Source organism: Pezoporus flaviventris, unplaced genomic scaffold, assembly GCF_033815535.1.
Source record: "Pezoporus flaviventris isolate CSIRO_AGI_PZ_B2104156 unplaced genomic scaffold, CSIRO_AGI_Pfla_v1 ptg000020l, whole genome shotgun sequence".
Classification (NCBI taxonomy): domain Eukaryota; kingdom Metazoa; phylum Chordata; class Aves; order Psittaciformes; family Psittacidae; genus Pezoporus; species Pezoporus flaviventris.
The window spans coordinates 5,279,887-5,297,336 of NW_026892568.1; the positions used below are offsets into that span (position 1 = coordinate 5,279,887).

The 17,450-nt window shown below is 54.2% G+C and overlaps 1 protein-coding gene across 15 annotated transcripts in view; it reads right to left on the bottom strand.

The window, feature by feature from the left end:
* Window positions 1-17,247, bottom strand: part of CACNA1G (calcium voltage-gated channel subunit alpha1 G) — a 140,897-nt gene extending 123,650 nt beyond the window's left edge. For 11 of the 15 annotated variants that reach the window (XM_061455462.1, XM_061455460.1, XM_061455458.1 and 8 more), the window contains exon 1: window positions 16,530-17,247. In XM_061455462.1, coding sequence (XP_061311446.1) covers window positions 16,530-16,771 — 242 coding nt within the window. In that variant the 5' untranslated portion in view covers window positions 16,772-17,247. The remainder of the gene's footprint in view (window positions 1-16,529) is intronic. The other 4 variants (XM_061455461.1, XM_061455457.1, XM_061455465.1 and 1 more) reach the window with 1 other exon arrangement.
* Between the last annotated feature and the right edge of the window lie 203 nt (window positions 17,248-17,450).

Here is a 17,450-nt window from a genome sequence, read left to right on the forward strand (position 1 = left end):
CTGCTGTATCCCACCACAGCCCGCTCAGGCTCCAGCCCCTGGTAGCCTGGAACGCAACAACCCTTGAAGCTGCTCTAATTCTCATTATTTCCTCCCAGTGATTTCCTACCCATGGCATCCCAAGCCAAAGCCCAGGAGAAAACAGCCGGGATTTCAGATTTAATTAAACCTCCCTGAGCTGGCTACAGCCCTCCTTGGAGGCCAGCGCGGATGCTGTTATCACTGAGCCTGCTGCACACGGTGGGATGAACCCACGCCAATGCCAGGGACCAGAGGAGACAACTTCTGCCTTATGCTGGCATAGAGCTGCCTACTAAGGTCCATGGCCTGGGGCAAATTCCCATCCCAGAAGTACCACACACTTGTCAGGGTAAGTGGCCGAATAGCTGGAGTTTCTACCTCAGATCCCTATTTATTTTCTTTACTAGCTTGATACTGGTTGAATGGAGCCCTGGGATCTTCAGGCCAGTGCCAAAACCATATTGGAAACCAAAAGCTGACTTCATTAAGTCAGAAAGGGAGAGGCAGACTGCAGTGCCCAGCTCTGCCCAGGGTCTAAAATAAACCCAAGAAAGCTTTTCCCAGGTCTCCAATAGTAAAGAAGGGGAGAGGGTGCTGCAGGCACCTATGGGGACCTCAGCTCCCCCACCGGCTCCATGCAGGAGCGCCCCAACAGAGGCAGGAGCACCCAATGAAGCCACCCAAAACTGCAGGTTAACTCTGTCTATGGACATGCGGTGCTGGGAAGGACAGCAAGGAAGTGGCTGTGACAAGGACCTCCCCAGGCTGGGGTTTTCTCTGCCTGGGGCACAGCAAGTTGTCTATAGAAGGTATTCAGGGTGCAAAGCCTGAGGGAAGTGGAGACACACAACATCAGTTGTGCTCTCCCGCACCAGCCACCCTGACCTGTTCCAGCAGAACCTGGAAAAGGAGCACAAAGCACCTCAAAGATAGTGGAGCTTCCCAGTTTGCACCCAAAATTGCCAGCCAGGTAGAGCAGGAGCAGGGAAAGCGTGACCTGTCCCTGGGGAAATTCTCCATTCCCGGCTTGTCCCAGCACACGGGGTTTTCACATGGAACCATTCCCTGTCATGGAATCATAGAATAGTTTGGGTTGGAAAGGACCTTAAGATCATCCAGTTCTTTAAAAGATGAGCTGGAAAACAGTCTCGAGAGCCACCAGCAGCACCACTGGCCAAGGTGGCTCAGGCCAATGGGGTTATCCTGGTGCATTATCTCGATACCAAACCACTCCTTCCTTTTGCCGGTTATTGTGGATACCCGGCTATTTTCCCCCCAAACTCTATACCATGAAACATCCAACACAAGCAACAAAGAATTCTGGACCAGTTGTGCTTCAACCTACGTTTCACAGGGCACAGGGTGAAACGTGCAGTGAGATTTTGGGGTGAAGGGAGGAATTTCCCATTGGGTTGGAGCCAGGAAGGAGCAAAGGCAGCTGCCACTGCCCTGGGAGCTCCCTTCAATGGGCAGGAGAAAACAGGCACATCACAACAACTGCAAAGGTGGCTCTTTACTGCCAGCCCAAACAGCCAGCAGAGCTCCGACACGGAGGTTTTCCACAGTTTTAATGTCCATCACAGCACCGACTTTGTGCCTGACCAGGATGGGCACACAACCCCAACCCACCTCTCCTGCGCCACCAGCCCTGCTCTCGGCCAGCAGTTATCCAACAGATAAGCCACGGGTAAAACTCCAAAAAGCCTCAACCATTACAGAGCTCGGATCCTACCCAACAAGCACCTGAGCAAAGTCAGAGATTAAGTCTTCCAGAAGAACGACGTGAGTTGGATGCTGCTGAATGTGTTACCTGTGTCTCCCAGCCTGACACGGACCAAGCACCAGCAAAGAGGAGAATAATAAAGAGGGAAAAGGTTGCCCTGAAAGTTCACAAATAAATATTCACCACCTCAGTTCACAGCCCTTAAGAAATCAAATATAAAACCCCTAAACCTGTAAACTTTCCCAAAGCAATTGCATTTATTCACAGAAACCCAGAGATAGCCCTCAGCATCCGTGCAACATGGTTTTGGTGGTAGGTCTGCAACAAGGCAGGAAGAAAAGCTGAAATGCATTTGCAAGAAACACTTCAACAGCTCCAACTAAATGAATACCTAAACTTTTCAGCCTGTTATGGGATAAATTCAAGGAACTTCTGCATTTGCTGAAGTGATCCAGCACAAATGCTGCACCCAGCACGTGTGTGCAACTTGACATCCACAGCGGGTTACAACAGCCAGGACTGCTCTGAGCTCTTATGGCTTCACCATGGCGGAAGCCCAGCAGACACCTCATACCTGCTAGCTACAAATCCCAGTTAAACTGGAATAGCTCAGAGTAGTTAATGAGGTGCTGAGCAAGCCATGGGAAGGGCTGTGTGCAGAGCTAGTGCATGTCCCGCTGGATGCTGCCCATTAAGGAGCGATGTTCCCAGCCTTTACACCACATTTTGGCTGCTTCGAAAACTCCAGTTTGGGAGACTAAGGATGAGGTGACCCCAAACACAGCAAGGAAAACCAGCCTGTGGTTGCCTGCAAATATCCTACTGCAAAACCATTTTGCCTGCAGCGAGGTAGCTTCCAGCCCTCCAGCCCTGAGCACCTCTCATTTTTCCCCTCCTTCAGCAACCCAAAGCCCATTGGGACAATTAATCCATATTATCCCCCCCCCCCCCCCCCCCCCCCCCCCTTCCCCCCAAGACCTACTGCCCTCATGAAGGAAATAAAACAGATAAGCATCATACACCTTCCCATCTTCATCAGCCCGGAACACTCTGCGGCGCTGGACCCCTGGGTCACCTTATGAACCCAATTCTCACCAACTCCCTGAGGTCCTGCAGCCCCTATGGTCTCCCTGCAATCCCCCCACCCTGCAGCGGTGGGTTCACCTCAGGATAAACACACACACACCCCCCCCCAACACTCCCTGGAGAAGAGATTTAACGCAGCGATGCTAAAAAGCTACCCGGCCCGTTTCCATGGGTACATGAGGCACATGTTGCTATGTGATGTTCGGTCCGTTACCATGGAGACGGCAGGGATGTCACCACGCAGGGCTTATTAGTTGCCATGGCTATTAAAAGGCACTTGTCCTCTGGGGACCTCGAAGGACTAGGGGCCACCAGCTTCCCCAGTGCATCTCTCTTGGAGCCGGAAGAGTACCCAGCCATGCAGGTCCCCAGCACCACACAGGTCTCTGAAGCCACGGTGGCCTGATGGCCACCTCCAAACTAAGATAATTAAGAAACCCAGCCCCACATTTTCCCACCTACAATGGCAGGACACCACATGTCCATAGGAGCATTTGACATCTCTATGGTCAGGTTTTCAGCTCTTCCCCTCCCTCCTCCTCCCTTCCTCAGCTTGCTGCAATGAGCCACACAGCACGGCATAGCCCCTGCCTATTGCTAAATCCCATTTTTCCAAGCACAGAGAGCTCCTTGCTCCTTTCTCCAGATACTGCAGACAACTGAGCCACCAGCACCCAGCACAGGATCCAGCCTCCAGCAGCTCCCAAGTGCAGCATCACACCCTGGCTCAGACCAAGGCCCTGAACCCACTGCTCTATCCTCTCTCCAACTGCATTCCAGGAGGGAATGCAATCCAAGAAACACCTGACTTTTATTTATTTCTATTTCCCCCCACTTTAGACAAAGCCAGGCCCCACTGCAGAGCTTCCACACTGCCTGGCCAGGACCATGTCTGAACCCATCTCTACCCGATCACAAACCACTTCCCCAACAACCTCAAAGTAGAGGCTCTTATGCAGCCATATAAACCCATGGAAAATACTTACACATTTCATTAAATAAAATAAAGGTATTATTTTCTCATCATTTTGTTAGATTTTCTAGGAAGGATATAATTTTTCATTTAACTCCACTAGATAAAAAAAAAACCACAACTGGAAACCTATGGAAAGGTATATTATCCTGTAGTGGAAAATTAGATTCCTCCTACACAATACTATAGGAGGATTTAAATATAACATATAGGAATATAACATGCTATTAAATTGTATAGTATCTTTCTAGAAAGACCTACAGTATAGGAGTGAAAAAACCCTCCCCAAACCTATTCTGCTTCAATCTAGCCCAGCTGGTTTCCTTTCTATTGCATGCTGCAAGACTCCTCCTGAAAGGGTAAGGTTTTAATTGCGTCTTGAAACGCTGCCGCAATCACGCTCCGAGAACAGCTCCAAACTCCTCTGGATGCAGCAAGCACCAGCAGGAAACCCCGGCTGTGGGGTGGGTGGGATGGATGCAGGGATGGACACAGGGATGGATACAACCACGTGCTCTGCCACAGTCAAAAAATACCTTTATTGGCAGAGGAAAGAAGGGCCCAGCAGGGCAGAGCTCATCCAGCCCCTTGGCCTCATAGGCGCAAAGCAATTTTGTGTTTCAATTTAACCAGTCCCAACCCTCTCCCACTGCTCAGAACCCCAAGTATTAAGGGGGGAAGCAAATAGTTACTGGTGCCCCAGCATCGTACACCCATACTCTTCCCCCTCTGAAAGGAAAATCAAGGGTTAGAGATAAGAGTTGCCTTTAGCTGTTGCCATAGAGACTCTCCGGCTCCGAATGGAAACCCCAAATCTTATCAAAAATGAAGGAATTTAAGATTTTAATCAGTGAGAACACACAGGAGGGCCAGGAGCATCAATGCTTATCCTTGCCTTAACAGTCTCTGCCTTCACCCCTCATTTAGTCACAGCCTAAGAGCTGGCTGGGAGCAGAGAAGGAAAGAGAAAGGAACGAAAGCAATGAAAACCTCATCCGCTTTCAAGTATTTTCTCTCCCCACCAAAGCAGCCGCTCGCTGGCCAGGCTGATTTCTGGACCAACAACCCACCAGCCAAGCTGTTTGTGTTCCCGTTTCCTTCATCCCCTGCCAGAAAAAGAGAATAAAATCCAACAATACAAGCAAGGCAAAATATTTCCCGGGACCGCCGCTGTTTCTCCCATAAACTTCAGCTCCCAGCAGCGGAGGGAGGAAAAACACAAAGGAAATAAGGAGAAAATCCCCACTTCTCGCACCACGAGATGGTTTTGTGACTGCCTCAGTACTGCTCTTTGCTGCTGCATCCTCCACGTTTACTCCTGACCTGACTTCCACCGCAACCACAAATCAAACACCGTGGGATAAACTCACTGCTCTGGCATTTTCACTGCTTGGCAGAGACCCGGCTCCGGCCGTGGCCCCTGGCTAAGACAAACACTGCTGGGAGCACGCTTTGGTGGCTGTTTTCCCTCTGCCAGCCCCGGCAGCACACCGTGGTGTGCCAAGGTGGCCGGAGGATCCTGTTTTACCACTGCTTAAGACTTGTGGCGAGTTTGGGAAGGGATGGAATCCACCAGCGGTGCAGGAATGGGGCACTGGTTTCACCAGGCAGCGGGATGCTGGGGATAACCAAAGCCGCAGCACTGGGGGAAAAGCCTCCGATGCCAAGGGGTGTTGTGTTTCGTGCCTGAGGATACAGAGTTTGAGGAATACCAAAACAAGGAACTTCAAAAAGGAGCGGTGTTGGCCCAGGGAATATTGTTCTATGAGCTCAGCTTCTTCGGAGCAATGGAAAAAATCACGCGCTGACCCCGAAGGGATGGCAGGAGGATCGGTGTGCGGGGGCCGAGCAGAAAGACGTGCCACCAGCATCCACCCAAGGGGCCCAGAGGGGAGCTGAGGGGACACGGGCACCCGTGGCAGCACCCTGATGGAGGGGTAGCTCCCTCTGCACACCCCAGGCTGCTCCACAGCCCCAAAGCCAGGGGAGGACCTAGATCCCTGCAAGCCCCCGGCATGCTGCTGTATAGAGGTGAGCTTGCTCTTGGCTTGCAGGCAGGCTGAGGTGTCTCTGCTAAACCTTCCACCACCACAGAGTCCTGCTTGGCTTCTCAGCCAGCCCCTCATGTTTACCTGCTGCTGCACACCCAGATGCCCACCAGGATAAAGGCTCATTTGCTTTCTGCTAACCCCATCCTTGCCAGCAATGAGGGATGCAGGATGCATCCACAGTACTGTCAGCTCCTCCAGGAACCGAGAGCTGGAATCAAGACCCATCTGGTAAAGAAGGCACTGGAGGGAGTTACAGGCTAAAAGAACCACTCTAGCACCAGCTCATCTCTTGAACAAGATGACTTTGGTTTGGGGGCTGCTGGGAGAGGAGATCTGCAACTCCTTTCTGTGCCTTTGCTCTTTTTCCATTGCAAAAGCCAGCCCCATCACCATGCTGCCATGCCCTGGGCTCTGGGTACGTATACATGGTGAGTACATGTGTATGTACACACACACACACACACACTGTGTGCAACACTACAACTGCCCTGGAGTCCCTCAGGTGCTCTCAGAGCCACTGCTAGGCTCAAGGACCTTTGCTCCTCTTGGCTGTTCCCACTCCTCCTTTGCCCTGCAGCCATGAGTGCAACCAAGCACCTGCACGGCCTTTGAGGTACAGGGTTGAGGCAGAGGATGCCATCTCCCGCACTCAGATAAAGGCTATGGACCACTCCGAACGAGGGAACGGCTCCCGAGTGCCCGCGCCGTCCCATCCCCTTGAGCAGCTCCCTCGCCTGCTTTCTCTCGCTGTGCTGTGTGTGGGTGTATATGGAAACGAGATCTTTCCAGCTGAACTGCAAAATGAAATGCAGAGATCACAACTCCTCGAATAGCTTCATCGCGCACACACACACACACACCCCCCAACCTCCATCCTGCCCCCGATGCAAAACCCAGGCAATAGTAAAAAACACAGGGATGGCAAAATCAAGGTGTTTGGTAGATAAAAGAGGGGGAGGGGGGAAGGGGAAGAAGAGGGGAGCACAGCAAAGTGCTTTTGGTACATCCTTTTGTCCCCCAGTTCACTACCACATTCGCAGCTTGACCGCCACTTGCCCAATCCTCTGTGCTCCCAGAGCAGGCAACGCGGTATCATGGGGCTACAGGCAAAGAGAAAACAAAACCCAGCAGAAAGCCAAGCCCAAAACCCAGCTGCGAGATTTGAACATCCAGAGCCCATTTACTGAGGCGAAGGAAGAAGAGTCTCCACCCTCGCTGTGGGTACCCTCCACTGGCCTTGGGCTCCTCTGCTGTTTTCCAGCCTGGTAAAGAACAGGATTTCCCTATGTTGCTGTCAGGAGCAGCTCCTGAAGAAGAAGGGGTTTCAATTTGCCTACAGCAGGGGATATTGCTCCCGTGGGAGATGCGTGTTGGTGGCTGGAGAGGCAGAGGCCAGGGAAAGGGCTGCGGGAGAGGGCAGAACATGCTCCATCCTAAGGGATGGGCTGGCAGGGTACAATAGAAGCATCCTAACAAATACCCTCCCATGGCAATGCCTAACCCAGGGAAGGCATGCACAGGGGCTGAAGCAATGAGCAAGGGGCAATGGAGAGGGCTTGGAGCACTGTTCATCTGGCCTGGGGACTTCTCTGCTGACATGGGCTGTGGTGGAGAATGGGGTCAACACACGCTGCCATAAGGGGAGTCAAGCAAGCAGCGAGTTACACCTTACATAAAACGGATCCCAAGAGGTGGAAAAGAAACACGTGCCTTAGCTAGAAGGAGGACAGACTGCCATGGCTCAGCCACCCAGGGATGTGCCAGCACTGGCCCCAGCCTCAACAGGACAGCCTGGCCCACACCATCAGCTTCCCAAGCTGCTGACCCCATGTGTGCACACATACACATGGCTACAACAGGTCCAGCACCCTATGTCAGCATTGCTTGTGTGCCTGGAGTGTCACATCCACTGGGTCATCAAGACTGGAGCATCTGCATGGCATCAGGGGCTGAAAGAGAAGATCTCATTCCTTTTCCCATGCTCATAGATACCCAAACCCCTTTTCCAGAGCTATTGAGGGGCACACCGAGACCTCCTCAACTTATCTCAGCAAGTCATCCTCCAAACAACTGACTAAGGGGGACAAAAATCCCAGGTACAAGATAAAAAGTGATCAGACAAGAATATGAGGCTCCATTTGTGATTCATCCTGACTCCAGAGCCGAGGAGCTTCACCTGCACCTCTTCCCCAAGTCAAATCAGGCCCTGTGCTCTCCAGCACCGAGCTGGCCAGGGGATTACAAGCAATGAAGCGATTTATGCAAGGCAAAGGCCCTCAAGATTTACGCCATACACTCACAGTAAAGTGCAAACACTTTCCCCTCCACATGTGGCCAAGTCCTTTGTCAGAGGAATTTGGGTTTTTGACCCCAGAAGTCAGGCTGAGTCTCTGAAGGAGCATCAGAGACAGATCTGCACTGCAGCCCCGAGCAGATTATGGTCTCAGGGGCATACCCCAAGAGATATTTATGGTCCTCCAAAGCAAGATAAGTCAATAACCACACACAGTAGCAGCTACAAGTCAGATATTAATTTAATTCCTCTCCTCCCTGTCTGCCCAAATAAGCATTAATTCTATGGAGCATCAGGGCCCCGTTATTCATCATTCTCACTGGGGTTTCTATTTTCTCCCGTTAAGGTACAATTACTCCAGCCAGGCTATCCAGACATGATGGTTCACAAATCAGAGATACTCTGCATCTAACACAGGCACAGGGACCGCCAGCCCAGACCCAAGCTTCACGCTATTAGCAGCTAGTGTGGATGCGGAGGAGGCTGGTTTAAAGTGCAGCCCATCAAATGCACTTGAAAGCCTCATTCAATCCGCAGCAGAAGGAACATTTTATTCCTGCAGACCCCGGGGCTGAGCAAGAGCCAAGACATTTGCTCCCCTCCCATAGGATGCAGCCAACCCAGCCCCCGGGGGCTGTGCACCCCATCAAGGCAGTGCTCCCACCACCTCCCTGGAGCCGGGTTCTTCCCAAGTCTAGTCTCAACCCAGAGCTAAAAATGAACCTTATTCATGATTAACATCTATATTTGCATAGCGTGGCTGGCAGCTTAACACCAAATAAATGTTTTGGCAGAGGGAGTCGCAGGCATGGGGGCGAGCCCTGCCCTGCAGAAGGGAGCTGCAGCCTCGCCACGGGTTAAACGAGCACTTTCTAATTGAATTAACAAATCATTAACAAGTCCTGGTCACCATCTGGGCAGGGGAGGGCTCTGCAGGAGGAGGAGCGAGTGCTAAACCTGACCTGATTAAGTTATGAATCACAGGGAATCCTGAAGGCATAAACCACCACCACCCCACCCCGGGGCAGATGGGCTGCCAAGGTGGGTGAATCCCCAAGCATCCCCTCGCCCAGCTCCACCGCTGCCGGCTGTGGGTTGGCCTTCAGCCCTGGAGCATCTTGAGGCAGGTTCATTGGATGCACTGGGGTAAATCTCTTGGAAAAGACCCAAATTAGAGATAAATATGAGGATGCTTCGCACCAGAAACCCTGTAAGTGTAGGGCTACCCTCTGGATTACAGTAAATAAATCCCCTTTTTTTTTTATAAGCTCATCTGTGCCAAGCTCCCACACTCGCCCATCACCTGCTTGAGCATTTTGTTCCCATTCTCGGCCCCCTCCTGCCCTCGCCCTGGGTTTTGCATCCCAGCAGAGGGAGAAGGAAAGATGGGAGGACACAAGTCACAAGAAAGGCTAAAAAATTAAAGAGGCAAAAACCCCACGAGTCACCAAAGAGCCAGTCCCACTTAGGAAACATGTTAAAAATCCCAACCAAAACAGTGTTTCAGGCACAGGAGCCAATCCCATCGACAATTTCTGTTAACTTATGACTAACGGGTGAACTTCTGAGGGTTGAGTCACGGGCACATCCCTGTCCCACGTATATGTGAGCATGTCCCTGGCTGGGAGCTCACATGGGACCTGTCTGGCCATGCTGCACCTTGGGCACATCGTGCTGGTCCTGGAATCCCAAAACCCTGCTTCCCGTTCGGCAGTACCCAGCGACATGGCAGCCGTCACAGAGATAAAATAGAAGAGTTCAGGTTGGAAAGGACCTTAAGATCGTCTAATTCCAGCCTCAAAGTTCCTCTCAGCAAATATTCAGGCTGAAAAATGTGCTTTTTTCCATCTGCTTGAAGCCTCTTTGCTGGGGCTTTTGTAGGAAGCAGATGTGAGAGCATCCCAAAGCAGGATCGGTCATTACTCACTCTGTTATATAAAACCATGAGAATTTCCTTTCTTTTCTTCTCTATTTCTTCACGCCAGGCCAGATTCCTGGGTGAGAGGCCAAGGCTGGTGAAAGCCAAAGCCAAGCAAACCCAGGCTGGGGGAAACCTCCGCGTGCATCACCAACCAAAGGGAATATTTCACATCTAGGTCGCTCAGCGGAAAGCCCAGGCGCCAGGGAAGGGAAAGCCACGATCTGGCCTCATAACAAACCCAGAAACACTTCGGTTCCTAATTAACGAGGAAATTCAACCCCCTCCAAACCACAGCAAAGCTTCAAAGCCCTCCCAACCTGACTCCGGATGCTCCATCCCTGGTTCCCCATGGACGGCCCCGCTCCCCATCCACAGCAGCCAGCAAAGCCGCCCGGGGGCAAAAGGCTCCCCGGGGCTCCTCTTCCAAGTGAAAACGATTCCATGATCCAAATGAAAATAAGCCATCAGGGGGGGTTCATTTTGGTCAAAGGTTTTGCTCCCAGCTTCCAGTAAAAGAGTAGAGAAAGAAAAGGAGAGCTGAGAGCTGGGCAGGGAACTTGGGGCAATCAAACACTTGGGCTTTTCTGCATGGAAAAAAAAAAAAGAGTGAAACGGAGTTTAAAGTAAAAATAGGAAAGAAGCTTTTTTGAGCACGACGCCAAAATATCTGCAGGGGATATGGGGGGAGAAGAAAGCAAAACATTTTCTATGCATCATAAAATCCCGGGCATTTCCAGACCAGCTCGAACACCCAGTGCTACTGAATGGGGGAGAGAGCACAAGAGCGGATCAGGTTGAGAGCAGCGACTCTGCATGGAGACACACCGGCCCCACGGATGAGCAGCGGCTGGGGTGGTCCAGCCCCATCCTACATTCCCCCCCTAGTCCCGGGGGCTGTGAAGAGACTGCAATCCCCTCCCAGGCTCCACATGAGAAGATACAGCCCCAGATGGGAGCCCTTGTTCCGGATTTCCTACAAGGAGCCGAGGCAGAACTGTCCCCAAGCAGAGCAGGGTCCCCAGGCAGGACGGGGCCACCCCTCCCGGCTGGGGCTCCCCGCGCTGGGATGACATAACCATGAACTGCATGAGGCCGAGCCTTTTGTCTGCGTGCCGGGAGAGAGGGAGGGAAAGCAAGAAAGGAAGAAAAGAAAGAAAACTTCTGGAAGTCATTACGATTCCTCTGCTCCAGTCTCCTTTTTGGCAGACAGTTCCCCTCTCCCCCCCCCCCCCCCCTTCACTCCCCCCCTCCCCATCCTTCAGCCCGCTTCAAAATGCCAGCCTATGATTTTTAAATGAGAAAAAGCTGCGCTGTACTCCAAGCACTTGGATAAACTCCTACACAAACTTCCAGATGTGACACAACAGCCTGGAAGAGGGAATTCGCAGAAGAGTCTCCTTGAAAAACACACACGCGCTCAGGGAGCAAAGGAAGCGCCTTGCTGCCGGCACAGCCAGGCAATGGATGGATCCAGAGATCCCTGGTGACATGTGGTGTGTTACCTAGACGAGGACCGAGTGGCTCCTGGTTTGCTGGAGAGGCAGCAATGAGAGAGATGCTGGCTGCTGTAGCCAGCTCTGGAGGTGAATAGCACCCGCTGCTCCCACTGAGCTCCTGAACTGCAGGGAAGAGGTTTTGCAGTTACTTGTCTTCTATGAGGATGGAAATAGCCACCGCATCCTCCTGCAGCCCTTGCTACAAGGCTATGGGTCCTGTTTATCCCCAAGATGCTCACACAGGAGCTGGTGTGAGCCCAGGGATGCACCATTACCTGGGGAGCAGCAGGATGATCCGTTCCAAGCAGGGTCAAGGGGCTACAGGAGCCCCTCCAGCCTGGAATCAGCCAGGGAAATCATGTTCCTCATTTCCCCTGCAGGAGCCAGGGAAGAAGAACACACAGAGCATTTCCACCTGCCCTGAAGGGACCAGCCATTGAACCGGATCACAGGAGAGAAACAAGTTCAGGAGCCCTGGCATGGATCAGACACAGGTGAACCAAACAGATTCAGACTCCTTTGTGGGGCTTTTAAACCAAAAAAAGATCCATTTCAGGTCCAACCTCTCACATTGAAGCTTTTTGCTTTGTTAAACTCCAAAGTGAGGTGGGAACGGATGTACCAAAGTGTAAAGGACACTGCGTGCGCTCTCCCCTCAAAACACACCCTTCTGACAATGGAAAATACACGTTTTTAATCCTGTGCTGCAGTTAAACCCTTCTAACAGCAGCACATGCAGCACCCAGCTCTCCCCACAGCCCAGGAGGGGACCGGGGCTCCGCTCACCCACTGCCCACACTCTGGGCATCTCCCATTAGGAAGCACCACAAGGCTTGGGAAGCCCAAACCACAGCACAGATCAGTGGGATCAGCTCCTGCCTCCACCATGCAGGCTGCTTGCTCAGGTGCAGTGGGACACATGGACGTGCCCCTCCAGGGAGCTGGACTGGGGTGAGCTCAGGGTCTCGGGCTGACCGGCCCCCTCGGTACTGCCTTCCATGCTGCACTGGGCTCCAGCGCAGCAGCTCCAGCATCCCATGAGCCAGCCTGGCACACACCTCAGCTATGCCTTGGCTTGAGACCCTGAAAGAGTGGATCCATGACTTCCAGAGAGAGCTGAAGGCACTCACCAGTTCCTGACGAAGGAGTCTTTCATTATCCACCACTTCCTAATGGGAAGCGACTGGAGCCATGCGAGGTGGCTGCTGGAAGAGCCCTCTGGGTTTTAATGCAGACCAAAGGCAGGGCTGGTTGCTGTGACTAGTCAGAGACGCGTTTCTCAAACCATTTCCAACACCCAAATCCCAGGGACCATACAGTGGAGCAGCCAAGCAAGATAGGAGCACTCCTCCTAGGGCTTCCCAAATCCCCCTTCCTAGCCAGGGCACTCACTGCCCTTCACCCTCTGAACCAGGAGGGGAAAAAAAAATGGGATTTCAACCAATTCTGGGGTATCTTCCCCAGCACAGCACCTTTCATCAGCGCTCTGCAGCCCCCCGTTGCTCCAGGCAGCAGCGCTCTGCAGGCAGACACAGCGCGGGGGAAGAGGCAGATTTCAGTACTACAATAGATATCACAAGCCGTTTCAGTTACACTGTTATTTTCCTGTTCAGAGCTCTTAACGCCAGGCAGTAGCATCCTCCCCACTTTCTCCATCCCCGCTCTTCAATCACCCCTCAGCTCTCAAGAAATAGCCTCGTTTCTTGCCTCTGATCAGGGAAGCAGCCTTGCGCAGACCCTGTTCCAGCCTTTCATCCTCCCAGCCTTCACAGTCCTTTTCTTCTGTAAGCGAAAGTCAAGCAACTAGCTTGCCTCCTCATCTCCCCCCCCCCCGAGAGATGCCTGCTACCCCTCGCAGTGCCAGCACGCACACCATGACACCCTGCCTGTCGCTGCAGCCCTTCCCAGCCCATGGGTCCAGTGCTGTGACCATTAAACACATCCCACCCATGTCCCTGCTCCTTCCCTTTGACCCAGGCTGTCCTTGCCCAGGGTAAAGCCTTTCATCCCAGAGCCGCTGGGGAAATGTGGGTGGGAAACCAGGCTCATCCCTGCTGGGTCCTCGCAGCCCTCAGAATGATTTTCACTCAAAGACCTCAATCAGGACAAACTTTGTGACTTCTTTCCAGCCCTAAGGGAGAGAAGGATCAGGAGAGCAGTACAGGTCCTCCTATCTGTATCAGACAGCGAGGGAGAAACCTCCCTGGCCCAAGCAAAGGATCCTCTGAATGGAAGCATGGAAGAAAAGCCCAACAAACCACCTTGGCAGCATCCTTACTGGACACTCGGCACATCAACCATCACCCTGTCCCTAACCCCACATCCTGGCTTCGGCTACCATGGTCACACAAGCTGTCTGGACATGGACAGAGATCAGTGTCCCAGGAGTACCAGCTGCACCCCAGGGGCATGAGCACTCCAGAGGCAGCTCCAGCAGCTCCCAACACCTTCTCAGCAGCAAAGTTTATCAACCAGATTAGAGCACCGCAAACCTGCTTTGCCGAGCCAGCAACGCTGTGCATCTCCACAGCACAGCTCAAACAAGAGCCCTCCCATTCCATTTCCTCAGAGGCAGTCAGTATCACTGGTAGAAAGGTGAAAACCACCTGGGAGAGAGCAGAAGTCAGCAAAAGCCCTGAATCCCACGGGATTGAGGCAGGATTCACCATCCATGTGAGCTCTGGCACTGCTCTCAGGGCAGCTGGTGGCAACGAAGACTTACCAGCAATGTGATTATGCTGTTTTAGCACCAGAGTATGATCCCTGGAAGATTACAGCCTGAAAAAGGCCACTTTATACAGTCCCACCGCACTAAACAGAAGTAATAAATACGAACAAGCAACGGGCTCAGCCCTGGCACTTGAGCTGCAGAGAGCTCTGCTGAACATCCCAGTGAGTGATGGGATGCAATATGGGTACCAAGCTGGCCACTGCGTGCCTCTCATCTCTAGGCTGAACTGCCTTTTATTTGGTGCCGTTTTTACATACACTTCCCCAGTTCTGGGTCAGTGACCCTGAAAACAAGCAGCTGCCTGCAGACACACGACTGGGAGACCCACAGACATCATCCCTCATGGCTCACAGCAAGTGCCTTTCTTTATGGTAAGGAGTGGAAAATTAGCGCCAAGGAAAATCCCAGCTTGCGGGGCTGCACCTAACGCTCATCCCCTTCTGCAGCGGTGCTTGCAGGTACTCACAATACCCCTTATTTTCCAAGAAGAAAAGTTAATCTGCTTGTATTTGCAGCCCCGGAGGAGAAAACACATTTTAAACCATTACTGGGGTGGGGCGTTTTGCTGAAAGCTATTAAAAACATGCAGGTGATAACACCTGCTTCAAAACAACATCATTAGGAAGGGGGGGGGGGGGGGGGAGAGACTTGATAACATATTTAAATGAGCAATCATAAATATTATCAGTCATAGAGGCAATAAGAACACACTGACTTGCAGCCTGTCATTAATATTTCTTCCCAGAACAGAAGGCTTCGCAAAGTTGCAAGATTTCCTAAGATGCTTAAATAGACGCAGCTTTGAACGGGTGTGAAAGAGATTTGGGGGAACATGGGAGCATGGGGATGAGATGGGGAAGATAAATCTTGGGTTTTCCCCTCCTGGGGGACATTTTAGGAAAGAAGGCAGCCTGTTCATCAGCCAAATTATTGGCGACACTCAAGTAAAACAACATTCACAACTCCGGCAGACCCTCACCGCTCTTCCCGGGCACACCAGCCTCAGCCGAGATGCAATTCCTAACAGTTCCCACACACCAGGAGCGGAGGAGGACTCGCACAGGATATTCTGGCCCGCTCTACCATGTAACATGTCCTCCCCGCCACCGCACAGCCTCTCCCACTCCAGATGTGGGTTTGCTGCCCATCCGTACTCGCCTGCCTTCGCACAGGCAGAGCGGCACAGACCCGGGAACTTCCCGTTGGGCCAGGCAGTGGCTGCCTCTCCCGCACCAGCCCCTGCTGGAAGCCACATCGCTTTGCTTTGCTTTATTTCATTTCGGCTTTTTGCTCCTGCAAATAATAAATGGAACCAGAGTTTGGGGATGGTAAAACACTTGCGATGCTACAAACCGTGTGCTGGTTGCAAGTCAACTCTAACGAGGCTTTAAAGGCACCAAGACCGTTGCAAGAAGCATTTTTTTTCTATTGTCTTTTCTATTCTTTTTTTTTTCTCTCTCTCTGCTTTTCAAAGCTTAAACTTGAATAATGCAGCTCGGACACGGCCTGTGCTGGAGCACAGGGACTTTGGAAGCAGACCAGATGCCTTTGCAGGGTCACAGCTCACCCTAGGACCTGAGAAACCCTCGGTCAATGCATGTCCTGAGGACCATGCTCCCCATCCTGCCGGACCCCCTCCAAGCATCTCCCAAGGGACTGCAGAGAGTGAACCCTTAGGCTGGCCTCGCACGCCGTGAATTATTTAGGGACCCTGAAGCCGGGCAGCAAACCAAACCCCCCAACACCACTGCCTCCCCCCACACTGCACCCCTCTTAAAACCCTCGCGGAAAGGACCGGGGAGCCTAAAATGGGCGAGAAACAGGGTCAGGGAGGAAGAACTGTTCTGCAAGGCAGGGAGATGGGGTTGGGGGCCCTCGGTGTGCCGGGGGGGGGGGGATTGGGGACACCGCAGGAGGAAGGGCTGCCCGGGGCTCCCCCTCCATTCCCCGCGGAGCGGCGCGGCTGAGCCCGCGGGAGCCGAGGGGCATCGCGGCGGGGCGGCCGGCGGCAGGGGAGCCCCGCACCCAGCAACAGCCGGAAAACTTCCCGGCCGAGCACTGCGCGAACCCACCCCGGGGTCGGAGGGTGATGGGTTCCCCCCATACCCGGCTCCTTCCCCATCATCCAGCGGGCTCCAGCCGGGAGGTGCCCCCAGCCCTGCCCGCGGCTCCGGAGCTTGGGGGGGGGCGGGCCCGCGGGGCTTACCTCGGCGCCGAGCACCTGCAAAGGATACGGGTTACAGACCAGCCGGAGGCACCAGCTCCGCGGCCGGCTGTCCTGGCTCAGGTAGAAGAAGACGACGGGGGCCAGCGCCGGGTAAGGCAGCGCCTCCGCCTCCGAGTCGCCGCTGCCCGCTTCCCTGTCCCCCGGCCCCGGGCAGCCCCCGGCCCCGGACAGGTCATTAAGGCGGATGAAAGTCTTGGCTTTGCCCGGCTCCGGCTCCTCCTCGGCCGCTCGCGGTCCATCCTCGTCCATCCTCCGGCCGGCGGCCCCGGGGGGAGCCGGGACGACGCGGGGCGAGCCGGTGGGGCGCCTAGAGGGGTGCGGCCATGGCGGGGCCGGGGGGCTGGGGGCTGCGGCGGGGCGGCTTCAGCGCCGGGGTGGCATGGCCGGGCGAGCCGCTGCCTAGCCCCCCGCCGGGGCCGGGCCGCCCCCCTCGCCCTGCCCTGCCGTCTGCGGGCTCCGTAGCTCCTCCTCGCCGTGCCTCCGGGGGGCCCGAGCCGGGCGAGCCGCGGGCAGGGAGGAGGCGGCTGCCGGGCGGCCCCCGCTGCCGGTTGCTGGCCCCCCACCAGCGGGGCCGGGCCGCCTTAGCGGCTCTGCCTGCCCCCTCCGCACCCCAACATCTGCCCGGGGCGGGGGATGCTGCCCGGTGCCCCGGGGACGGGCGGCGGCGGAGGATGCTCCCGCGGGCGGCCGCGCCGAGCCGAGCGCTCGGCACAGCTGGATCCCTCACTCCAACTTCAAGTCCCGGCTCCTCCTCCCCAAGCGGCCAATGGGAGCTCGCCCCCGGCCCCTCTGCGCCTTCCCATTGGCTGCCGCCTGTGTCCGTCCGGGCAGCACAGCTGGACGGGCAGGCACGGTTCCCCGGCGGGGCTGGACGGGGCACACGGATCGGGCCCAGTTGCCCCCGGCTGTGGGGATGCGGGAGAGGGGA